The sequence below is a fragment of the Coregonus clupeaformis genome, chromosome 21 (assembly GCF_020615455.1).
Source record: "Coregonus clupeaformis isolate EN_2021a chromosome 21, ASM2061545v1, whole genome shotgun sequence".
NCBI lineage: Eukaryota > Metazoa > Chordata > Actinopteri > Salmoniformes > Salmonidae > Coregonus > Coregonus clupeaformis.
In genome coordinates, this window is record NC_059212.1 from 22,198,552 (window position 1) to 22,223,193 (window position 24,642).

The 24,642-nt window shown below is 43.7% G+C and overlaps 3 protein-coding genes across 7 annotated transcripts in view; 1 reads left to right on the forward strand and 2 right to left on the reverse strand.

Annotated features, from left to right (window-relative positions):
• si:ch211-106h4.4 (MAM and LDL-receptor class A domain-containing protein 1) overlaps positions 1 to 14,462 on the reverse strand; it is a 64,426-nt gene extending 49,964 nt beyond the window's left edge. The window contains exons 1-9 of one of the 3 annotated variants that reach the window (XM_045206251.1): positions 14,395 to 14,462; positions 8,184 to 8,312; positions 6,414 to 6,542; positions 6,094 to 6,193; positions 5,539 to 5,704; positions 5,280 to 5,422; positions 5,084 to 5,151; positions 2,719 to 2,850; positions 2,414 to 2,538 (exon numbers count right to left, since the gene is read on the reverse strand). In XM_045206251.1, coding sequence (XP_045062186.1) covers positions 2,414 to 2,538; positions 2,719 to 2,850; positions 5,084 to 5,151; positions 5,280 to 5,422; positions 5,539 to 5,704; positions 6,094 to 6,193; positions 6,414 to 6,468 — 789 coding nt within the window. In that variant the 5' untranslated portion in view covers positions 6,469 to 6,542; positions 8,184 to 8,312; positions 14,395 to 14,462. Of the gene's footprint in view, positions 1 to 2,413; positions 2,539 to 2,718; positions 2,851 to 5,083; positions 5,152 to 5,279; positions 5,423 to 5,538; positions 5,705 to 6,093; positions 6,194 to 6,413; positions 6,543 to 8,183; positions 9,221 to 14,394 lie in introns of those variants that run through there. The other 2 variants (XM_045206250.1, XM_045206249.1) reach the window with 2 other exon arrangements.
• LOC121535085 (serine/arginine repetitive matrix protein 2) lies at positions 11,629 to 15,871 on the forward strand. 3 transcript variants are annotated; one of them, XM_041841794.2, is made up of 8 exons: positions 11,629 to 11,887; positions 12,066 to 13,535; positions 13,787 to 13,881; positions 14,040 to 14,090; positions 14,401 to 14,622; positions 14,805 to 14,961; positions 15,250 to 15,441; positions 15,614 to 15,871. In XM_041841794.2, exons 1-8 carry the CDS (start codon positions 11,848 to 11,850, stop codon positions 15,718 to 15,720), a joined length of 2,334 nt encoding a protein of 777 aa, XP_041697728.2. In that variant the 5' UTR covers positions 11,629 to 11,847; the 3' UTR covers positions 15,721 to 15,871. The 3 variants fall into 3 exon arrangements, with proteins under 3 accessions (XP_041697728.2, XP_045062187.1, XP_041697729.2); XM_041841795.2 differs by having other exon boundaries at positions 11,630 to 11,887; positions 15,250 to 15,426; XM_045206252.1 differs by having other exon boundaries at positions 11,629 to 13,535.
• A 117-nt stretch (positions 15,872 to 15,988) lies between these two features.
• Positions 15,989 to 20,051, reverse strand: LOC121535087 (actin-related protein 2/3 complex subunit 5-like). The gene is made up of 4 exons (XM_041841797.2): positions 19,787 to 20,051; positions 19,230 to 19,302; positions 18,813 to 18,989; positions 15,989 to 16,909 (listed from the first exon to the last, which is right to left on the reverse strand). Exons 1-4 carry the CDS (start codon positions 19,924 to 19,926, stop codon positions 16,847 to 16,849), a joined length of 453 nt encoding a protein of 150 aa, XP_041697731.1. The 5' UTR covers positions 19,927 to 20,051; the 3' UTR covers positions 15,989 to 16,846.
• Positions 20,052 to 24,642: the final 4,591 nt, after the last annotated feature.

Below are 24,642 nucleotides of genomic sequence, written 5' to 3' on the forward strand. Positions count from 1 at the left end.
TGCTGATTTTGTACATTTGCCCACTGACAAAGAAATGATCAGTCTATAATTTTAATGGTAGGTTTATTTGAACAGTGAGAGACAGAATAACAACAACAAAATCCAGAAAAACGCATGTCAAAAATATTATAAATTGATTAGCATTTTAATTAGGGAAATAAGTATTTGACCCCCTCTCAATCAGAAAGATTTCTGGCTCCCAGGTGTCTTTTATACAGGTAATGAGCTGAGATTAGGGGCACACTCTTAAAGGGAGTGCTCCTAATCTCAGTTTGTTACCTGTATAAAAGACACCTGTCCACAGAAGCAATCAATCAATCAGATTCCAAACTCTCCACCATGGCCAAGACCAAAGAGCTCTCCAAGGATGTCAGGGACAAGATTGTAGACCCTACACAAGGCTGGAATGGGCTACAAGACCATCGCCAGGCAGCTTGGTGAGAAGGTGACAACAGTTGGTGCGATTATTCGCAAATGGAAGAAACACAAAATAACTGTCAATCTCCCTCGGCCTGGGGCTCCATGCAAGATCTCACCTCGTGGAGTTGCAATGATCATGAGAACGGTGAGGAATCAGCCCAGAACTACACGGGAGGATCTTGTCAATGATCTCAAGGCAGCTGGGACCATAGTCACCAAGAAAACAATTGGTAACACACTACGCCGTGAAGGACTGAAATCCTGCAGCGCCCGCAAGTTCCCCCTGCTCAAGAAAGCACATATACAGGCCCGTCTGATGTTTGCCAATGAACATCTGAATGATTCAGAGGAGAACTGGGTGAAAGTGTTGTAGTCAGATGAGACCAAAATCGAGCTCTTTGGGATCAACTCAACTCGCCGTGTTTGGAGGAGGAGGAATGCTGCCTATGACCCCAAGAACACCATCCCCACCGTCAAACATGGAGGTGGAAACATTATGCTTTGGGGGTGTTTTTCTGCTAAGGGGACAGGACAACTTCACTGCATCAAAGGGATGATGGACAGGGCCATGTACCGTCAAATCTTGGGTGAGAACCTCCTTCCCTCAGCCAGGGCATTGAAAATGGGTCGTGGATGGGCATTCCAGCATGACAATGACCCAAAACACACGTCCAAGGCAACAAAGGAATGGCTCAAGAAGAAGCACATTAAGGTCCTGGAGTGGCCTAGCCAGTCTCCAGAGCTTAATCCCATAGAAAATATGTGGAGGGAGCTGAAGGTTCGAGTTGCCAAACGTCAGCATCGAAACCTTAATGACTTGGAGAAGATCTGCAAAGAGGAGTGGAACAAAATCCCTCCTGAGATGTGTGCAATCCTGGTGGCCAACTACAAGAAACGTCTGACCTCTGTGATTGCCAACAAGGGTTTTGCCACCAAGTACTAAGTCATGTTTTGCAGAGGGGTCAAATACTTATTTCCCTCATTAAAATGCAAATCAATTCATAACATTTTTTACATGCGTTTTTCTGGATTTTGTTGTTGTTATTCTGTCTCTCACTGTTCAAATAAACCTACCATTAAAATTATAGACTGATCATGTCTTTGTCAGTGGGCAAACATACAAAATCAGCAGGGGATCAAATACTTTTTTTCCCTCACTGTATATATTCTTAAATCCCATTCCTTACTAGTTTTGTGTGTATTGGGTATATGTTGTGAAATTGTTAGATATTACTTGTTAGATATTACTGCACTGTCGTAGCTAGAAGCACAAGCATTTCGCTACACCCGCAATAACATCTGCTAAACACGTGTATGTGACAAATACAATTTGATTTGATTTGATTTATATATACACTAGATGATTAATAGGGGCGCTGTGCTGAAGCCACCGCACCTCCATCTTGGCACTCCCTCAACATGTAAAAAAATATTTGGGAAGCTATAGAAATGCATTTATTATTAATGTATACATTCGTTTTTGCCACATTTATTCTATTACAGACACCTTAATGCATAGTTTTAAATTATATTATGTGAGCTAAACATTAAAATAAAAAATGAAAGAATATATGCATTTTCTTTCCTTAAAATATAATTTTTAGAGATTACTAATGTTACTGTCCCCACTACAACAGAAAAGTACTTAAATACATGTAACTTTGTCCTTGAACATGTTTAGTGAAATACCATTTATTCCTATGGAGCACTGCTCCTACTGGGGAGTGCCAATACATAGCATCAGCAATCCAGGATTTATATACATTATTGATTCAAACCCATACCCACTCTGGCATATGTGTGCCGGGTCAGCGGCTGTAACCACTGGATCGCCCAGTGAACCTGCAGTCTAAGTTATTGTATAGCCTACACCGCTTCCAGCTGCCCCAGGGCGGCAATTCTAAATATTAAATATTAATTCAAATCCTGCTGCAGGATTATTATCCTCCTGCGACGAAAGGGGTCAAATTAAGATCCGACATACTGTACGTACCTGTAGTTGGGTGTCAGTGGTGAAGGTGAGGTCTGTAAAGCGCCATTTGTTCCCCTGAGTCCCATGTCTCATCCACACAACAGTCTCTGGCTCTCTGGCTGACTTGGTGAGGAACCTCACTGAGCCTGGAGGAGAACCAGATAAGGGTCATGTCTGTTCAACTGTGACAATAGGCACCATTTGGTCTGTTTTCAATTCAATTGTATCTTTATTGGGAACGAAAAAATACAAAAATGGTCTTTCACAAATAATTAATTCAAAGATATTGAATTTGGCTATCAGTGCCGCCTAAAAAAACATCTTACCAATATCACTGCCGTATATGCGATACCAGAAGCTAACACAGATGACTGTGCCTGCTGGCTGAGGGTAGCTGATGAGTCTGGCAGTTGATGAGGGGTCCAGTTTACTGGTGGCGTTAATGGACATGAAATAACCTGGTAATGCAAGCACATGGATGCACATGCACACACGCACACACACGCACACACACACGGTTGAGAACGATCTTGTACTCTAACCAGGTTTTCATCCAACCTTTTTATGCGAGTAAAGTATGGATACAAAATTAAACGACAGTCCTGATAGAAACAACAATTGTTTTGGTAAATTTTCCAAATGTCGAAAAAACTCATTTGCTAGACAAGGTGGGATCTTTTTTTTTCAGTAAAATTAATTATGCGAGCAATGGCGGTGGTAACGCATTTATGCAGACATATTGATATAATAACCATCATATCGAAGTAAACATGGAGTCACGCTATGATGCTGCATGTTGTGTGGTCTTCCCACTACGACTCGGGAAAGCATGCAGTTTATTAGACTTCAGATTAAATACATTATTATGAACATCACAGGGTGATGAAATTGATGCTCCTTTCCAATAAATATTGAGGGTCTTATTCTGGTGACATGATGATCGACGCTTGGCTGCCATTTGACAAATAAAAAATAATCTCGCTCTAGTCCATAATAATAGACTAGCCTACCAGCACTGTATCCAAGCTGTTGGCCAGAGCGCACGTGCCAAAACCAGATTGGGCACAATTTTTGTGACAAAACCATCTTTAGAGTTGAAAATGCAATGGAACCCCAATTAACGTGTATTTTTTAATTCGGTAAATGGGAATTTAATCGCGAAAGTTATTTTATGTGCACTACGTCATCACGCACAGCATTTAATCCGCAACAAGTCAATTTGATGGAAACACATCTCTGATGGGAAAATGCACATATTGTTTTTATGCAGGTATTACAATATTTGCATGAAAATCTGTCTGCAATTGGATGGAAACCTAGTTTCTGATTACAATGTGAAATGTAATCTACAGAAACATACACTACATGACCAAAAGTATGTGGACACCTGCTCGTCAAACATCTCATTCCAAAATCATGGGCATTAATATGGAGTTGGTCGCCCGTTTGCTGCTACAACAGCCTCCACTCTTCTGGGAAGGTTTTCCACTAGATGTTGGGACATTGCTGCGGGGACTTGCTTCCATTCAGCCACAAGAGCATTAGTGAAGTCGGGCACTGATGTTGGGCGATTAGGCCTGGCTCGCAGTCGGCGTTCCAATTCATCCCAAAGGTGTTCGATAGGGTTGAGGTCAGGGCTCTGTGCAGGCCAATCAAGTTCTTCCACACCGATCTCGACAAACCATTTCTGTATGGATCTCACTTTGTGCACGGGGGCATTGTCATGCTGAAACAAGAAAGGGCCTTCCCCAAACTGTTGCCACAAAGTTGGAAACACAGAATCGTCTAGAATGTCATTGTACGCTGTAGCGTTAAGATTTCCCTTCACTGGAACTAACGAGCCTGAACCATGAAAAACAGCCCCAGACTATTATTCCTCCTCCACCAAACTTTACAGTTGGCACTATGCATTGGGGCAGGTAGCGTTCACCTGGCATCCGCCAAACCCAGATTCATCCGTCGGACTGCCAGATGGTGAAGCGTGATTCATCACTCTAGAGAACGCGTTTCCACTGCTCCAGAGTCCAAATGCGGTGAGCTTTACACCACTCCAGCCGACGCTTGGCATTGTGCATGGTGATCTTAGGCTTGTGTGCGGCTACTCGGCCATGGAAAGCCTAACAGTTCTTGTGCTGATGTTGCTTCCAGAGGCAGTTTGGAACTTGGTAGTGAGTGTTGCAACCAAGGACAGATGATTTTTATGCACTACGCGTTTCAGCACTCGGCGGTCCCGTTCTGTGAGCTTGTGTGGCCTACCACTTTGCGGCTGAGCCGTTGTTGCTCCTAGACGTTTCCACTTCACAATAACAGCATTTACAGTTGACCGGGGCAGCTCTAGCAGGGCAGAAATTTGACGAACTGACTTGTTGGAAAGGTGGCATCCTATGACGGTGCCACGTTGAAAGTCACTGAGCTCTTCAGTAAGGCCATTCTACTGCCAATGTTTGTCTATGGAGATTGCATGGCGGTGTGCTCGATTTTATACACGGGTGTAGCTGAAATAGCTAAATACACTAATTCGAAGGGGTTTCCACATACTTTTGTATATGTAGTGTAGACAATATCCAATACATACAAAATCAAATAAACAAAACACACATCTAGAGAATAATCCTGTTTATATTTCCTGACTAAAACACCTCTCCTTCCATCTCTCCATCTAGTCTGTGGTTTAGCAAACACTTGATTTACCAGTGCCAGTAGTGTGGTCTATTCCGCTTGCTCTTTTCCACAGGAGGGAAACAGTGTGGTCTGGGTACCTTTAAACATAACCAGGAATAATGTTAGCTTAAGGATGATGATGATGATGATGATGAGTATGATGATGAGAATGAGGATTGGAGATTAAATTGATTCTTATTATGGTTGTTATTGTTATTATCATTACCAGGCACAGGTGTCCTTCTCAAAGTCACAGGTGAGGAGTTGGGAGCCTGCAGGTATTTCCCCCTCCCCACAGCTCTCAAAGCTGATATCATCCAGCATGATATCCTGAGCTCCAAAGGATGAGGGGTCCACAGAAAACTCCAGCTAAGGGGAGAGAAAGAGAGAGAGACAAAGACAGAGACAGAGAGCGAGTGAGTGAGAGAGAAAGAGTGTGCATGCACTAGTATGAGTGTGTGAGTGTGTGTGTTTCCAATGCCAACCTTGAAACCTCCTGGTTGATTACCGATGAAGGCCGTAGCATTCTCCCATCCTTTAGTCTGCTGTGGCTTGTAGATCAGCAGTAATTCTGTGCTCAAAGTGTTTCTGATCATCTTCAGATACATCCGAGAGGATGCACTAAAGTTATTATTGAGGTGGTACCAGAAGCTGAAAATATCACAGCATCCTTAGTACAACAAGAGGCTTGGACCTCTTAGTGTAATGGTTAAGGTGTAATGGCTAAGGCCAATTACCTCTGATTGCATCTGGCTAAGAACCCACAAACAAAAGTCTAAACTCTTTCTTGATATCATAGTAAATTAGCTCTAGCTACCACATTGAAAAGCATTTGTTTGTATTATAGTAAAAAGCTGTTTCAATACACCATCAGGTTATTAAAGACTTAAGAAGACACAAAACAAACTTATTCCCAGATGAAAAACTATGACTTTACTACCTCACTATCTCTCCCTCCTTCTCTTTTTGTTACGCAATGATTAAGACATCTGTGCCATAAATCAAAGGGAAACACTGACTAGTACAACATTTCTCCTTACCTTATCTGGCATCCCAAAGCCATTGGTTTGTCAACGGAATGCTCCAACACGGCCCTGACAAAGTGTGTTGCTGAGTCTCCTTCCACATGCATAACATGACCTGGGACACATAAACACACACATCAACCAGGCAGCACAGATACTGTACAAATATGCACAAGGACAATACAGCAGTCATAACAATGGAGCTATGTGACCATTCTAATCACTAGGGCTGGGTTTCCCAAAAGCAACGTAGCACTAAGATCATCTTTCGTCCATTTAGTTTCAATGGGGTTAAGATGATCTTAGTGTGTGTGTGAGTGTATTGAGACATATACCCCAGGGTGATCCCGTGGTGTGGTCCTGTCCAGGTATCAGGCTGATGTTAGCCATCTCCAGACTCCAGCGGTACACTCCCACACTGCTGTCGTTCCATCCACAGGAGTGGCGCTCAAAATCACAAGACCCTGAGAGGGGACACCAGGGTCATATTCATTAAGCACCAAACAGAAGAAAACAGGCGGAAACAGGGATGGACTACCTGAACTTGTCCAATAGAAACGCTTGTTGTTTTATTTATTGTTATTGAAAAGCGCTTTGCTACGGTGTGCCCTAATGAATATGATGCGCTAGAGAAACACTAAGACTAAATCTAAAGGGATAGAAAGTATTTGATTATTAGTGTTAAGGATACAGGTATCCCATGTTGGCTGTCTTCCTCACAGAGACGTATGAAACGGCACTATGACAACTAGGCTGGTGCTGTTCTACTGCAGCCGGACCAGAGTGGAGTGGACCATCCTGTCTGTTATTTTTCGCGGAAATTTAACAAATGTCAAACTAACTATTCAACCATTGAACAAGAAGCTCTAGCTTTGTTGTTAGCTCTGCAGTAGTTCAAAGTCTATGTTGGTTCCAGTGCACTACCAGTGATAGTGTATACTGACCATAACCCCTTAGTTTTTCTCCACCGTATGTACAACCAGAACAAACGCCTTATGCATTGGGCACTTGTTGTGCAAAATTATAAAGTAAAATAAAAAGGGTTCGGATAATGTGATGGCAGATGCTTTGTCTCGTATTTAGAGATATAGGATTTATTTTTTATCCCGTGAGGATGCCTTTGCTCTTTGAATTTGTTTTGTGTTGTAATAGTACTTGAGTCGCAAACCATTGTTGGTTTGCTCTTTTAAGGGTGGGAGTGTTACGGATATAGGTATCCTGTATGTGTATTTGTTTTTCCTCTCCTTCTGCCCTAATCACAGGTGTCCCGTGTTTTCTTGATTGGTGGTCGTTGGTGTGTCCCACCTGTCCGACATCCGTTCGTCTGCTGATTGCTGAGGTGGACCAATCAGTGGAGACTCCTCCGTATTGCACCACCTGTTTCTGGTTTTCATTACCATATCACACATCCCCTGGTCTTAAAAACCCAGTGAGTTGTGTTTTCTGACCAATACTCTTTTTTGTTGTGAGTATGTATACTGTGGTGTCTTGTTTTTGTGTACTCACTCCTTTGCTGTTTAGTCCATATTGTACCTATGTTGTTTGTTTGTGCCTGGGGAAAAGGGGGGTTTAGCAAGTCGCCCTTGGGCATACACTACCCGTAGGAAAACCTTGTCTAAACACACTAGTTAGACCTGATCGGACCACCCACTGTATTTTTGTACGGTTAGCAGTAAGCTTAGCAGTTCTTGGGGCAGGCAAGATCAGTTTAGGGGTTTTTGACTTTGTTTCATTCCTTGGGTCCAGCTCAGCCCCTTTTCCCCAAACTGTTTACCGTGTGTTTATAATAAACATTTGTGTTTGACGGTAGCTTATGGTTGTCGTATTTTTGTTCTCACTGTTCCTTGTCAATATTCTAATTTGCATGAGTTAAGTTACGGGTTTCTTTTCCATCCACCCTAGACTTTTAAAGCCACGGGGTTCGTAACAATTAGACAGAATGGTGTGTTTTTTTTTTATCAAAGGAAGAAACAACTGGTTCCCACAGCCTCTGTCGGCCATTTTGAACGTGAAGAAAGAAGAGTTGAACAGAGAGGAGAGAATGATACCTCTCTAGAGCTGAAGAGTATGCAGAGAATTCGGAGGAGGATTTCAGATTGACGTACCACAGAACTCCTCATCGGAACCATCGTCACAGTCGTCCTTGAAATCACAGACATCATCACCGGGGACACATTTGCCTGACGCACACAGGAAGTCTCCCTCAGGACAACAGGAAACTAGGATAAAAAAGACTGAAAAATAAAAATTCCTATTAGAGGAGTTCCTGGACTTCATGGATCTGATCATTGTATATTTTAATGACAACATTAAATTGGTGAACTGCAATAAATATTCAGGAGGTGTATCTACTAAAATGAGACAAAATGAAGAAATACGTAAAGTGTGGTCATTCTAAATAGCGCTGTTGATTATTTTCTGTCGTGCTGGACACATATTTACGAAGCAAATTCACCACTGAAGAAAGTTGATTACAATTGCAACCATTTGAATATAACGATTACTAGAAGTCCACCCATTCCCCCTCCAATCATACAACGTCCCACAAATCCACCTGTCAATCACAGCCTTATCACTGACGACCCCTGATGAACATTCCGTTCCCTCTAGGTATTACTGTTGAGCCACACATGAGATCACAGTCCTGCTGATACACTATTCTAAGAGACTCACACACAGTCTTGCACATAGGATCATGGTAAGTCTTACCTGATATGAGAACCAATAATCTTCTCATGTTGAACAAACCATGGAAACAATACAATAAATAAAGAAAATAAATGTGAGGCTTCAGAAAGCTGCCTGACTCTGACTGGTATAAACTTGACCCTTCCTTCCAAGGATCTGATTGACAGCGTGTGTTATAAAGATTCCATTATCTCAACCATTTGGTTTTATCAACAGCATGTGCTTAAAGTCCACTCAGCGAACTCATTAAACTCGTCTTTATGGCCCACCGTGTATTTCAGGGTCAGTATTCATAAAGAGAGTCTCAGAGTAGGAGTGCTAATGTAGGATCAGTTTAGCCTTTTAGATCATAATGAAGAAGATTGTATTACAGGGAGGACCTGATCCTAGATCAGTGCTTTATGAAAACGGGCCCTGAACCCTATCACTCTGTCTGGCTCAGCACAGCTGAGCTCTGGACTACAGAACCTAGAGAGAGAGTTGTATATACAGTGGCTTGCGAAAGTATTCTCCCCCCTTGGTATTTTTCCTATTTTGTTGCCTTACAATCTGGAATTAAAATTGATTTTTGGGGGTCATTTGATATACACAACATGCCTACCACTTTGAATATGCAAAATATTTTTTGTGTGAAACAAACAACTTGAGCGTGCATAACTATTCACCCCCCCCCCCCCAAAAAAAGTCAATACTTTGTAGAGCCACCTTTTGCAGCAATTACAGCTGCAAGTATCTTGGGGTATGTCTCCATAAGCTTGGCACATCTAGCCACTGGGATTTTTGCCAAAACTGCAAAACTGCTCCAGCTCCTTCAAGTTAGATGGGTTCCGCTGGTGTACAGCAATCTTTAAGTCATACCACAGATTCTCAATTGGATTGAGGTCTGGGCTTTGACTAGGCCATTCCAAGACATTTAAATGTTACCCCTTAAACCACTCAAGTGTTGCTTTAGCAGTATGCTTAGGGTCATTGTCCTGCTGGAAAGTGAACCTCCGTCCCAGTCTCAAATCTCTGGAAGACAAACAGGTTTCCCTCAATATTTTTTCTGTATTTAGCGCCATCCATCATTCCTTCAATTCTGACCAGTTTCCCAGTCTCTGCCGATGAAAAACATCCCCACATCATGATGCTGCCACCCCCATGGGGATGGTGTTCTCGGGGTGATGAGAGGTGTTTGGTTTGCGCCAGACATAGCGTTTTCCTTGATGGCCAAAAGGCTCAATTCTAGTCTCATCTGACCATAGTCTCCCACATGCCTTTTGGCAAACACCAAACGTCTTTAAGCAATGGCTTTTTTCTGGCCATTCTTCCGTAAAGCCCAGCTCTGTGGAGTGTAAGGCTTAAAGTGGTCCTATGGACAATCTCCGCTGTGGAGCTTTGCAGCTCCTTCAGGGTTATCTTTAGTCTCTGTTGCCTCTCTGATTAATGCCCTCCTTGTCTGGTCCATGAGTTTTGGTGGGTGGCCCTCTCTTGGCAGGTTTGTTGTAGTGCCATATTCTTTAAATTTTTTAATAATGGATTTAATGGTGCTCCGTGGGATGTTCAAATTTTCGGATATTTTTTTATAACCCAACCCTGATCTGTACTTCTCCACAACTTTGTCCCTGACCTGTTTGGAGAGCTCCTTGGTCTTCATGGTGCCGCTTGCTTGGTGGTGCACCTTGCTTAGTGGTGTTGCAGACTCTGGGGCCTTTCAGAACAGGTGTATATATACTGAGATCATCTGACACAGATTGCACACAGGTGGACTTTATTTAACTAATTATGTGACATCTGAAGGTAATTGGTTGCACCAGATCTTATTTAGGGGCTTCATAGCAAAAGGGGTGAATACATATGCGCGCACTACTTTTCCGTTATTTATTTTTTAGAATTTTTGAAAGAAGTTATTTTTTTCATTTCACTTCACCAATTTGGACTATTTTGTGTATGTCCATTTACAGGTTGTAATGCAACAAAATAGGAATATTTTTGCAAGGCACTGTATAGTTCTGCTCCTTGATACCTCACTGTGTTCCTATCTTTGCCAGAGGCTTTCCTAGAGATGGTAAGGCGGTGGGAGTTGAGGCAAAAAACAAGTGTGCATGTAACCAACTGGTAGTGAACCTAGTTGTCAGTTTTGAGAGTGGGAACAGTACACCGATGTTAAACGTCAAACGACTGTACAGTTAGCTATCAGTGTAAGGGTGACAGTTGAATTTGAGGTCTCATGCAGACAAGAATACCCATGATGCAATGCAATTAACCTTTTTTGACTATGAGCTGATACACAGATTGTGACACACATGTCTTTCCATACAGGTCTCAGGGTAGGCAACATATCACACTGTGTCACACCCTGATCTGTTTCACCTGTCTTGTGATTGTCTCCAACCCCCCACCAGGTGTATCCTATTACCTCATGTGTATTTATACCTGCGTTTTCTGTTTGTCTGTTGCCAATTCGTCTTGTCCCACCAGCGTGTTCCATGTGCTCTAGTTTTTGCTTTTTCTAGTCTTCCCAGTTCTGACCTTTCTGCCTGTCCTGATCCTGCCTGCCATCCTGACTCTGATTTGGATTACGACTCTTTGCCTGCCTTGACCTACCGATTGCCTGCCCCATGTACTGTAATAAACTCTGAGACTCGTACTATCCGCCTCCTGTGTCTGCATCTGGGTCTTAGCCTGAGCCGTGATACTATGAACTCACACTGGAAACCAAAGTCAGTGATAAGCTACTGTGTGCTGTAGATTAGTCTACTAATCATTAATATTCTAATCTAATCAATATGGACACAAAAGTGAGGTGATTGGGACATACATTTTTTATAAAAGTTAATACAAATGATTTACCATAGTAACATTATTTGGGTTTTTGATAGATTCACTTCTACATAACACAAATAATATGTTACTATGGTAGTCACAGACTGGAATTGTGCTGTGGAACCTCTGTGACATCATAGTGTCCAAGCACAGTCATCATAGACATTATGACATCATGAACAGTCACCTATGGTTTATTGTGACATCACCATGCCTCTGTATCCATTTGGGGTCAACAAGGTATGCCTGGCACAGTGAGTCAGTGGGTCATGAGGTATGGCATCTTGGAGGTTGTCAAATCCATCAACTACACTTGGTAGGTTCAGATAATTCATTGAAAAATAGATATTGCATTACAATATCATTGGTTATTACAATATATAGAACATGTCAACCATATTATTAGATTATAGAGGTAAAACATAAGGCAGCAGGCTATTGTAGACGATTGTTTCAGTCTGAAAGAACTTAGTGGTACTCTGTTTCCTTGCCAGTCTGTGGGAGGCGTAGGGGGCTCAGGAGACAACCTCTCTCCATGGCCAGAGACTCACTGAAAGGGATGAGGAGGGGGAGAGAGGGGAGAGGGAAGCATGGGACTCCAGCCTGCCCCTGCCCACCAGGAGCCTCTGAGCCAACAGAGAGGAGAGACTCTCCCCAGCCACAGCGCAGGAGAATGGATGCCAACACTGTGAGGAGGCGCAGGCCTCCACTAGTCGCCTCTAGAGATGAGATGAAACGCTCTCCCCGTAAGAGGCTGGAGGCCGACTCTGTGAGGAGTTGCAGGTCTCCGTGCGGAAGAAGGAGAAACTCTCCCCAAGGCAGGTTAGCCAACCCTATCAGGAGAGGCAGGTCCCAGATCGAGAGGGACCAAGCTCCTGGGGGCCGCAGAGAGAGGGAGGGAAAGAGTGATGAGAGTAAGGAAGAGGAAGGAAGCAGCAGTAGCAGCTCCAGCTGTGCCAGTGAGAGTGAGACATCTGGAGAGAGTGAAGGAGAAAGGCAGGAGAGAGAAAGTAGAAGAGCAATGGAGCAGGCTTCTTGTCTGTTTGAAGAGATATCAGGGCTGAGGGTCAGGGAGAGTCCCTCCCAGGAGATAGAGAGTGAGGAACAACAACAACAACAACAACAAGCATTCCCTTATATGTTTAGAGAAAGGACTAACAGAACACCCAACCATTTACCAAGGGAGAACGCAAGAGGCCGAGCCAGACCCAAACCAAAACCCAGTAGGAGCGAACCAACCAACAAGGACTCTCCCGGTCCATCCCAAGCCAAGAACCCACACATGAGGCCCAACATGATCAAACTGAAGTCCAGAAAGAGAGTCAAAGCCAAGGACATGGGGGAGGAATCACTCCCGAGCCGACGCAGAAGTCGAAGTGAGACATCCAGCAGAAGTCCTTCTTCTCAGAGTGAGACAGTAGGAAGACAAGTCCCTCCAGCCTTAACGTACACTCATAGACTCAGGCCCAGAGCCCCAGCTCCAGCTCCACATAGGCAGGCTGAGCTTGAGAGAGAAGCTGCTGCCATTACAGAGAGAGGAAGGAAGAGAAAAGAGAAAACCCTGAGAGGACAGAACGAAGTGAAGGAGGAAGAGGAGGAAGAGGAAAATGACAGTGTGGTTCTTTCCTGTTCGGGACTGAAGGGAGGGAGGAGAGGAGGGCTGGTGAACAATGGTAAGGGACTAAACCTGGGAAGGCGTGATGATAACACCAAACAGAGGAAAAGAAAGAGAGCCAGAGAGGAGGAGGAGAGCAATGAGGAGTTGGTGGAGAGGGTGTGGTCCAGGGAGGGCTGGAAGAGGAATAAGAACAATAGAACCACTAGTGCAGAGATTCCCATCGTTGTCCACTATCTAACCCGACAAAGGAGAGGCCAGTTGAAGAACCCACTACCCAACTATAGAGGATCATCCTCTTCTTCTTCATCCTCAGACTCCAGTATCTTTCATCTTGGACCCAACCCCAGTAAGACCTGACTCCACTTAGTATCAATTCAGCGGAAGAAGAAGAATTAGCCTGGTCCCAGATGTGTTAGTGCTGTCTTGCCATGGGCCTGACAATGACCACGGGAGCTGGCAAGACAGCACAAAGACATCTGGGACCAGGCTAAAGAAGAACTAGTATTCGGATATGACATTAAACAGTATCTAATCTTGAGTTTGTTATTTCTAATCTGTGATGATTTGTGCTTTATCTCATGTGTAACGTTGTTGCAGGCAGCTTTGAGTCTCTCTTCACACTGGGGAGCATGCTGGGTAAAGGAGGATGTGGGGCGGTCTACGCCGCCATGCGCAAAAGTGACGGTCAACAGGTGAAGCTTTTAACAGTTTGTTATAGAATTCTAATTCTGGTCATTGTAGGTTTACTGATAGACGAAAATTTGAACGTTTACTCCTATCAATATTTACATAACGCAAGAAGTGAAAGCACACTACTATATTAATATATCATGTTGCTTTTTCCCCTCAGGTGGCCATAAAGTATGTGAACAGAGGAATGGCCGAGCCGTACGTAAAGCTTGTGAGTAGCCTGTTTTGGTTTACACAATTGCATGTACCGGAAGTCTAAGAATACAAAAAGCTCCTACTGGGTTTTGGTTTGGGTCTGGGCTCAGCCTGTTGCGTTCTCCCTTGGTAAATGGTTGGGTGTTCTGTTGGTCCTTACTCTCAACAAATAAGGGAATGCTTGTTGTTGTTGTTCCTCACTCTCCTTTTCACCTGTGGAAAACACCCCATCCAATGGCAACACCCTCTAAACCTTTCCACCTTTCTCCCCTCAACCCCATCTCTCCTCCTCACCTCTCCAACTTCCCCACCCCTCTCACCTCCAGCCTGGACAGAGGAGTGCCTTGCCCCTGGAGGTGGCCCTGATGCAGATCGTCTCACGGCCCCCGTCCTGCTGCTACGTGCTGGGCCTGCTGGATTGGTTTGAGGAGGCAGAGTGGTTCATCCTGGTGCTGGAGAGACCCTATCCCTGCATGGACCTGTTCGACTTCATCGAGGAGCTGGGAGGCCGGGTGGACGAGTGTCTGGCCAGGATCATCATGATACAGGTGATGGGTCTAGTCCTGTGTGGCTCAGTTGGTAAAAGCGTGGTGCTAAGGTTGTGGGTTCAATTCCCGCAGGGATCACATACACAAATATCTCTAGTCTCTCCTAAGTCACACTTTACTTAGTCAACTATGTCACTTTAGATAAGAGCGTTTGTTAAGAGCCATATATTATGTTATTACAGGTGGTACTGGCTGTTCGGCATTGCTGCGACCGAGGGGTCCTGCACCGAGATGTCAAAGCTGAGAACCTGCTGGTGCAGACAGACAACCTGCAGGTTAAGCTCATTGACTTTGGCTGTGGAGACCTTCTGAGAGAATCCTCCTACAGAGACTACTCAGGTAGAACACAACAGGAGAATGGCTGGTCAGGGTTATTATGTTCAGTAGGCAGGAAATGCAAGAAAACGTTCTGAAACTGAGTGAAATGGGGAGGTACTATCTAAACTCGTCCAATAAGAAGCGCTCATTACTGTTTCCCCTTTTAAAACTTTTTGTCAGTGTGCCCTAATGAACATGACCCAGTTGTAAAGATCAACAACAACAACATTTTAAAAAGTGGATATTATTCACGTATACATAAGTTACAGTAATCACTCTGTTTCCCCCCTTCCATTGCTTCCTCCTCAGGCACAGAGGAGTACTGTCCTCCAGAGTGGGTGCTGAGCGGTGTGTACCAGGGCCGCCACGCCACCATCTGGTCACTGGGGGTATTGCTCTACGGCCTGGTGTGTGGCCGTCTGCCCTTCAACAAGGAGGCTGATATCATCGCTGGGCGCCTGCGCTTCAAAAAGGGCCTGACTAAAGGTGAGGGGGAGGGAGGTAAGAGCGAGAGACCATTTGAGATAAAAAATAACACCGTTTGTGTTGGTAAACATGAGTATGTATTTGGTTGTGGTCATGGATACATAATAAGGTGCTCAAAGACCAAAAAATATTGAATAGTGACCCAAAGGCAAACTCACCATCCTATCATTTTTTCTTTATGATACAGAGTGTAAGGAGTTGATCAACTGGTGTCTGCAACAGAATCCCACCAAGAGGCCAGTTTTAGAGCAGATCCTCCTTCATGACTGGATGGCAGAGGGACAGGTGATCTAGGACGAGCTTTAGGAGACTGGGTGACTTACCACCTGGGTCAGCTGTGGCGGCTCACAAGATACAATGACAACAACGATCATGGAAGAAATGCAAAAATAACCTTTTCAAGCTACCAGTATATGAATAAAGACAAGCAAGCATTCAAAACACATCCTCTGAGTGGCATGTCGGTTTTTTTAGCAGTTTTTTCATCGTCATTTTCCATTGTCTTGTTTTTTCATAGAGAAACTTTAGTATTTGAAATTTCAGGAAATAAAAAAAACTCTAAAACAGTAGGATGTTTGTTTATTATATCTAGAAATGTCCTATATAGCATATAAAAAAAAGAATATTTCAATAAGGCATTTGGTCATTTGATTCAGAATGTTTACACTTGTTCTAAAGTAATAACTCTATCGATGGATTTGTCAAGACATTCTGATATGTTTCTATACTTATAAATAGGTTATAGAAAAGAGGATGCCCTTTGAGACGTGTCCAGGAACATGTGATAACATCACGCCATTACTCCATTCCAAAGGACTTGTTCCTAGCTTGGTCCTAGATCTGTTAGTGCTGTATATTAATGCCCATTGGAGTTGGCTATAGACGACAAACAGATCTGGGAACAGGTTAACTTATTCCAGCATAATAACGCACAAACTGGTCTCTGCATTAGAGGGAATGAAAGCTTACTTTATGGTGCCATCTACTCACCATGATGATAGCACAATATTTATCTTGGAAAATGACATATTATTACATGTCATCCTTATGACATTACGATGATGTAAATCTTACGATATTAGTATTTCTCATCTTCTTTGACAACAACAAAACAAAACATTTGACAAACGTTGGATTCCGATCGAATATCATTAAGCATTTTAGGACTATGAAGGGGCCATTTGAGACAGGCTGTCTGATGTCTGCGAGCGTAGAGAGGAAACCAGTTATGGGCCCATATTCATAAAGCGTCTCAGAGTGTCCATGTACTCTTCTTCATTACGATCTAAAAGGCTAAACTGATCCTAGATAAGCACTCCTACTCTGAGACGCTTTATGAGTACATGACCTGGGGGTTTTAGTGCCAGCACATCCCCTGAGTGAGTGGTCCCAGTGGCAGTCAGTCAGGTCCAGTGCAGCTCTACACGGTTTTCCTGGCTGTCAGCACTCTCACGATGGAGCCCACTCCTCCAGCAGAGAGAGCCTAGAACACACACAGAAAGATACACACACAGTATGAATACAGTGAATGCAAATAATAGCATTCTATCCGCAACTAGCGGCACCCATTGGACATTAATATTTTGATTCAATGCAATTCCTCCCTCCTGCAAATGTAATAGCCTATATGTTCATCTGGTCAGCTTTTTGGTCTCTGGATAGGATACCAACATTCTCAACTCTGGAGCATTTAAAAAAAAAAAAAACTTGTTGTAGGCACTTGCTTTCTGGACCGTTACTAAAGTCAGTGAGATGTGCGATATGCCCACTCGCTGGTGCGTGTGTTGGTGTGGCATGCTTTGATAGGCCTACCATGAACCCATGTTATCCATATCTATTTAAAAACAGAAGCCTACAATAGAATGACTATTGTGATGCATAATTGCAATGCAATTCCCCCCTTCTGCAAATCAAAAATGTGTTCATCTGTTCAGGTTTTTGGTCACTGGATATAGAAAAAACTCCCATAGGCCTTTTTTTTGTGACCAATGTATTTATTTTGTCCGGGGGGCGGGTATTACAGGTACAATATTTAAATTAATGTAAATTCATATTCCTCCCATAGGCTTATTTCCCTTGGGATCATGGCACTTGCTTTCTATTTAAAATTAAATGTTTTGATAGGCATTTTTACATAAGAGCAGACGCTCTTATCCAGCGCGACTTACAGTAGTCAGTGCCTACATTTTCATACATTGTTTTTCGTACTGGTCCCCCGTGGGAATCGAACCCACAACCCTGGCGTTGCAAGCGCCATGCTCTACCAACTGAGCCACACGGGACCCATGAGCCTACCCATGAGCCTACCAACTGCGCATACCATGAACCCATCTTATCCATATCTATTAAAAAACTGTAGGCCTGTAGGTTAGGGATGGTCCTGCATGTCCGTTACACAAGACTCCCATCAAAACTGGGAGCGCAAAGCTCACGTTTGTTGCCTATGTTTTAGGCCTAGTGCTTGTTTGACTCATTATGTACCTTGCTCTAATTGACCGCATTATTTGAAAGGATTTGAAGCTTAGTTTAAGAATTGGGGAAAACAGGGCAGCGGGTCATGAGATCTGCTGACTGCTGTTGAAGATTTTACGCACAGGCCCGCCAGTGCCGCCATAGACTATAAGCGCAGCAGCGCAGTTGAAAGGATGCTGTACCTTGGATACTGCAGATTGCTGGCTGAATATTACTATTACTATTGTGACGCATAATTGCCATGATAATTTGGAATGTCCAGTCAATGAACATTATGGGTAATATAGTCATTCTACAGATTCAAAATGTGCCTACAAATGGCTAGATCATTGACATTGTCACAGCATTGTATCCCAGGGATCCCGGACATTCCAAAACAACAAAAAACTGGAAAATAAATAAAAATACAAAACATAGCGGAATATAACGTGTACCAGATGTAAGAGTACGAAGCGCTTCTTTTGAGCCTAAAATGAATACAATCGGTGCAAAATTGTAGGAGATCCTCCCACAGCTGAGAGGCTTACCCTATCATAACATAGACTCTTCAACCATGTCCCTGACCACCTTCCTCTGATCAAGCCATGAACTGTCCCTCGCAGTCTTTGGAGGATGCATGCACTCAAAGACTTGGCCTCTATTGGTTGAACTAACAAGGCTACTCAAGATGATGCATTGTTTTATGGGGGGTTTTCAGTGCTTTTGAAGCGCTCTGAGATTATGAAAAGTGCGATAGAAATGTAAATGATAGATATATGGAAATACCAGCAATAACAGCAATATAAGCATAAATTGTACTTCAGTGTCATCACCTCATAATAGAAATCCATGCATGTGCTTTATCAGTCATCAGTCAGGCTTTAGCATGCCTACATAAGTGCTTCCAGCCATACACCAATAAGGATAAGTCTTACCTTTTCGTGCCACAGCAGCAGGGTAGCACTGCTGTTTTCGGAGGGATTCTCAAAGCCCTTATAGATGTACTTCATGAGCAGGTCAACTCCATTCTTATCCAGAGACTGAACAGCCTTCTCAATATCACTACTCTTGAAGGCGCTCAACACTTTAAGCACCAGAGCTTCAGCACGATCCTATAGCGCACACACACAATCACACACACAGTGTTATTTTAGTATCTTCTGCTACGGAAGTACACACTTTCACATGCCTCAACTCTATGATGTCGTGATGTGTGAACCACAGACTATACAGTTCAGTTTTGAGGAGATGGAAGCTCAAAGTGTATTTTGAGGAACACAAAGGCAAGTTGTTTCACATGGGACTGTTATTAATGCTCAAAACGGTTCTATTGTGTTGTAATGAAGGCTCACCTTAACATTTTGGTTTTTGGTGTTGATTGGGGGATTCTTCAGCACAGCCTGCAGAGCTTCCATCAGGTTGCCTGTGCATCACAGTGTTAAGGAAAACAGACAGAATGACAACACACAACACACAACACAGTTTCACACTGATAAGACAGCCATGGTCAGCTTGATTCACCTCTTCAAATCATGTTGCTTTTATGTTTCAGAAACTCAATGACTCACTGACTGCTGGAATTCACTTCCTAACCTCAACTTGTCTGAACCTGCTTTGAAACAAATTACTGTCTTCAGATCATAAACAAAATATTAGGCCTACTACTACCACCACTAAACTTCTACTGAATACAACACCAAATCTGACTGCACAACATGTATTGTATTTTCTCGTCATAATAAAATGACATGAGAGCACCACGCCCTGAGTTGAAGTGACACGCGCAAAAGCATCGACTTCATTCTGCAACATCATATCACGACAAAGCACAGCAAATCTGTATCGGCTTCACACCACTCTATCAAATGTAACCGTGCACTTAGTAAATCAAATCAATGTAAAAGGATATTGTCTGATCAGCGAATCCACTTCTGCTTCATCTGGGCCGACCTGACTCTCTCCATTATCATCATCATCGACAAATTTGTTCTCGTCGTACTCGTCAACGTCCACCTTCCTGAATTGGTTCGAATCAGTATTTTTCGACATTTTGACGTTATGTTTTGTTGTTTAAAGAAGAATTAGGAAGAATACTGCAATCTGTCTGTGCTCCTTTCACCGTTAAAAGATTCCTGCTTTCATTTCCTGTCTCGCACTGACAGCTTCACTTCCGTATTGAGGGCGCTCTCTAGTGGTTGATGAATGATTTGTCTAGATGGAGCAGTACTCATAAATAACAGTAGATGGTGGTAGAGGTCAAGACAAAACTAGCTCTCTGTCTAACATTTACATTTACGTCATTTAGCAGACGCTCTTATCCAGAGCGACTTACAAATTGGTGCATTCACCCTATAGCCAGTGGGGGGTAGAAGGATTACTTTATCCTATCCCAGGTATTCCTTAAAGAGGTGGGGTTTCAAATGTCTCCGGAAGGTGGTGAGTGACTCCGCTGTCTTGGCGTCGTGAGGGGAGCTTGTTCCACCATTGGGGTGCCAGAGCAGCGAACAGTTTTGACTGGGCTGAGCGGGAACTATGCTTCCGCAGAGGAAGGGGAGCCAGCAGGCCAGAGGTGGATGAACGCAATGCCCTCGTTTGGGTGTAGGGACTGATCAGAGCCTGAAGGTACGGAGGTGCCGTTCCCCTCACAGCTCCATAGGCAAGCACCATGGTCTTGTAACGGATGCGAGCTTCAACTGGAAGCCAGTGGAGTGTGCGGAGGAGGGGGGTGACGTGAGAGAACTTGGGAAGGTTGAACACCAAACGGGCTGCGGCATTCTGGATGAGTTGTAGGGGTTTAATGGCACAGGCAGGGAGCCCAGCCAACAGCGAGTTGCAGTAATCAAGACGGGAGATGACAAGTGCCTGGATTAGGACCTGTGCCGCTTCCTGTGTAAGGCAGGGTCGTACTCTCCGAATGTTGTAGAGCATGAACCTGCAGGATCGGGTCACCGCCTTGATGTTAGCGGAGAACGACAGGATGTTGTCCAGGGTCACGCCAAGGCTCTTCGCACTCTGGGAGGAGGACACAACGGAGTTGTCAACCGTGATGGCGAGATCATGGAACGGGCAGTCCTTCCCCGGGAGGAAGAGCAGCTCCGTCTTGCCAGGGTTCAGCTTGAGGTGGTGATCCGTCATCCATACTGATATGTCTGCCAGACATGCAGAGATGCGATTCGCCACCTGGTTATCAGAAGGGGGAAAGGAGAAGATTAGTTGTGTATCGTCAGCGTAGCAATGATAGGAGAGGCCATGTGAGGATATGACAGAGCCAAGTGACTTGGTGTATAGGGAGAAAAGGAGAGGGCCTAGAACTGAGCCCTGGGGACACCAGTGGTGAGAGCACGTGGTGCGGAGACAGCTTCTCGCCACGCCACTTGGTAGGAGCGACCGGTCAGGTAGGACGCAATCCAGGAGTGAGCCGCGCCGGAGATGCCCAGCTCGGAGAGGGTGGAGAGGAGGATCTGATGGTTCACAGTATCAAAGGCAGCAGACAGGTCTAGAAGGACAAGAGCAGAGGAGAGAGAGTTAGCTTTAGCAGTGCGGAGAGCCTCCGTGACACAGAGAAGAGCAGTCTCAGTTGAATGACCAGTCCTGAAACCTGACTGGTTTGGAGTGAAACGCTAGGCTGAAATACCTGCATTTTGGAGCTGCCTTACTCAAGAAAGCAAAAAATAGACTATGTTTGTATGCGGCTTTATTAACTCAATGTTGTTGTTGTTTTTTTTTTTTACATTGTTTGAAACTGATATGTGACACATTAATGCCAAAATAACATCCAAAGCAGGCAAAAAATAAGAATAAAAATATATTCTATATTTAGCTAAACAGGTGGGGCTCGAAACAGGTGAATGACATGTCGCCACTGGTCTGTACCAATAAACCTTTATGGATGCATTTAGATAGGCAGCCGAATTCTGATCTTTTTCCACTAATTAGTCTCATCAGATCTTTTCACAGCAGCTCTTTTTCAGAGCTGATCTGATTGGTCAAAAGACCATATGTGGAAAGAAAGATCAGAAATGGGCTGCCTGTCTAAACGCAGCCTATGAGCCACATAAATAAAATAATTATCGAGGTTGCATAGTGACCATTTGAGAACAATAATAAACAAGCTTTCATTGTATATGAGACACAATGCATATGAATACACTGTGTCAGATCCAATGTATTGAGTGTGTCTCTCTAAGGTTAGATTTGACTGTGCTTTGTTTCAGTTTCACAGCCATTGGTGGGGTTACTGAAATTGGTGGATGCTTATATTTGTCCCGTTACACACTTGTACAAGTGTGTAATGGAAATGTGTTTCTTGCATAACTCCCCCTGAGACACCCACAGAGGGTGGCGTCACAGACAGGGTCACCATTTTCCATCACCCCTGGAGCAATTGGGGTTAAGTGCCTTGCTCAAGTGCATAGCAACAGATCTTTCACTTTGTAAGCTCCATAATTCGAACCAGCAACTTTCGGTTACTGGCTTAACACTCTAACCTCGAGACAATGTTCGGAGAGAAAAGAGGGAAATTCCCTCTCAACTATAGATGAGGAATGACAAAATTCCCAGGTAGCCTATTGAAACACATTGCTTAAATATGGTTTCCTAGCAGGAGGTAGGAAGTTCTATGACTCCTGTATGCCATGCCAGTGCCTTAAGCCTACCCCTAAACACTTTCAATACAATGAGGACCCCGTTAACCATCAGCAGACAATGAAGTATGCTAAGTTGAGAGCCTAGTCAGCTAGGTTAACAGAGGCTACTGTGACAAAACATGAGTCAACTAACACACTCCTGCTCCAGTTTATTCCAGTTTATGAATTGAATACATAGTGAGAGTTTAGGAGATTCACTTAAGTGTTAGTAGTACGTGTTATTAAATATACCATTCAAAACCAGGAAATAGGAGTGAAAAAATGAGTCAGCGTGCAATTTCTAGATGATGAGTGTGTGAGTCTTTGAAGTCCTTGCCAGTGGAAGCAAAGGAGCATACTGTAAGTAGTAATTCCATGTCTAGACAGCTGGTTTACAGCAAAAGGGAAGAAAAGTGAAATAGAGCTGAGTCATTGTTTTTGTAATGATCTCTTTTCTGTCCACCCAGAGCAGTATGTGGATTCCTTCCACTTGCATACATCGCACGTATACAATCACACAATACAAATCCAATCAAATTTTATTTGTCACATGCGTCGAATACAACAGGTGTAGACCTTAACGTGAAATGCTGACTTACAAGCCCTTAACCAACAATGCAGTTCAAGAAATATAGAGTTAAGAAAATATTTACTAAATAAACTGAAGTAAAAAATAAAATAAAAAGTTACAAAATAAAATAACAATAACGAGGCTATATACAGGGGGTACCGGTACCGAGTCAATGTGCAGGTTAGTCATGTTCGATCAGGTTCAAGTCCAGGCTCTGGCTGGGCCACTCAAGGACATTCAGAGACTTGTCCCGAAGCCACTCCTGCGTTGTCTTGGCTGTGTGCTTAGGGTCGTTGTCCTGTTGGAAGGTTAACCTTCACCCCAGTCTGAGGTTCTGAGCGCTCTGGAGGAGGTTTTCATCAAGGATCTCTCTGTACTGTGCTCCGTTCATCTTTCCCTCGATCCTGACTAGTCTCCCAGTCCCTGCCGCTGAAAAACATCCCCACAGCATGATGCTGCCACCACCATGCTTCACTGTAGGGATTGTGCCAGGTTTCCTCAAGACATGACGCTTGACATTCAGGCCAAAGAGTTTAATCTTGGTTTCATCAGACCAGAGAATATTTTTTCTGATGGTCTGAGTCCTTTAGGTGCCTTTTGACAAACTCCAAGCGGGCTGTCATGTGCCTTTTACTGAGGAGTGGCTTCCGTCTGGTCACTCTACCATAAAGGCCTGATTGGTGGATTGCTGCAGAGATGGTTGTCCTTCTGGAAGGTTCTTCCATCTCCACAGAGGAACTCTGGAGCTCTGTCAGAGTGACGATCAGGTTCTTGGTCACCTCCCTGACCAAGGCCCTTCTCCCCTGATTGCTCAGTTTGGCCGAACGGCCAGCTCTAGGAAGAGTCTTGGTGGTTCCAAACTTTTTCCATTTAAGAATGATGGAGGCCACTGTGTTTTCTGGGACCTTCAATGCTGCAGACATTTTTTAATACCCTTCCCCAGATCTGTGCCTCGACAAAATCCTGTCTCGGAGCTCTACGGACAATTCCTTTGACCTCATGGCTTGGTTTTTGCTCTGACGTGCGCTGTCAACTGTGGGACCTTATATAGATAGGTGTGTGCCTTTCCAAATCATGTCCAATCAATTGATTTTACCACTGGTGGACTCCATTCAAGTTGTAAAAAAACATCTCAAGGATGATCATTGGAAAAAGGATGCACCTGAGCTCAATTTCGAGTCTCATAGCAAAGGGTCTGAATACTGATGTAGATAATGTATTTCTGTTTTTTATTTTGAATAAATTAGCAACAATTTCTAAAAACCTGTTTTCGCTTTGTCATTACGAGATATTGTGTGTAGATTGATGAGGAAAATGTTTATTTAATCCATTTTAGAATAAGGCTGTAACGTAACAAAATGTGGAAAAAGTCAAGGGGTCTGAATACTTTCCGAATGCACTGTCTATATATATATATATATATATATATATATCTTTGCTGTCACGAGGGGGGCCGCTAAAATGTGTGTGTGTGTGGGGGGAAGGCATTTCTATTTTTTCGTGGCCCACACCCCCATCAAAGTTGCCTATCCCTGGACTAGGCTACTTGCAGTAAGCTGAACCATTGCC

Bases quoted from the DNA above. Each gene is read 5' to 3' on its own strand.
- LOC121535087 (XM_041841797.2), bottom strand. From the start codon at position 19,926: ATGTCGAAAAATACTGATTCGAACCAATTCAGGAAGGTGGACGTTGAC. The intron at 18,990-19,229 runs GTGAGCCTTCAT...TGTGCGCTATAG, and splicing joins CCAAAAACCAAAATGTTAAG to GATCGTGCTGAAGCTCTGGT. The intron at 16,910-18,812 runs GTAAGACTTATC...TGTGTGTTCTAG, and splicing joins TGCTGCTGTGGCACGAAAAG to GCTCTCTCTGCTGGAGGAGT.
- LOC121535085 (XM_041841794.2), top strand. From the start codon at position 11,848: ATGGCATCTTGGAGGTTGTCAAATCCATCAACTACACTTG. The intron at 11,888-12,065 runs GTAGGTTCAGAT...TTTCCTTGCCAG, and splicing joins AAATCCATCAACTACACTTG to TCTGTGGGAGGCGTAGGGGG. The intron at 13,882-14,039 runs GTGAAGCTTTTA...TTTTCCCCTCAG, and splicing joins GCAAAAGTGACGGTCAACAG to GTGGCCATAAAGTATGTGAA.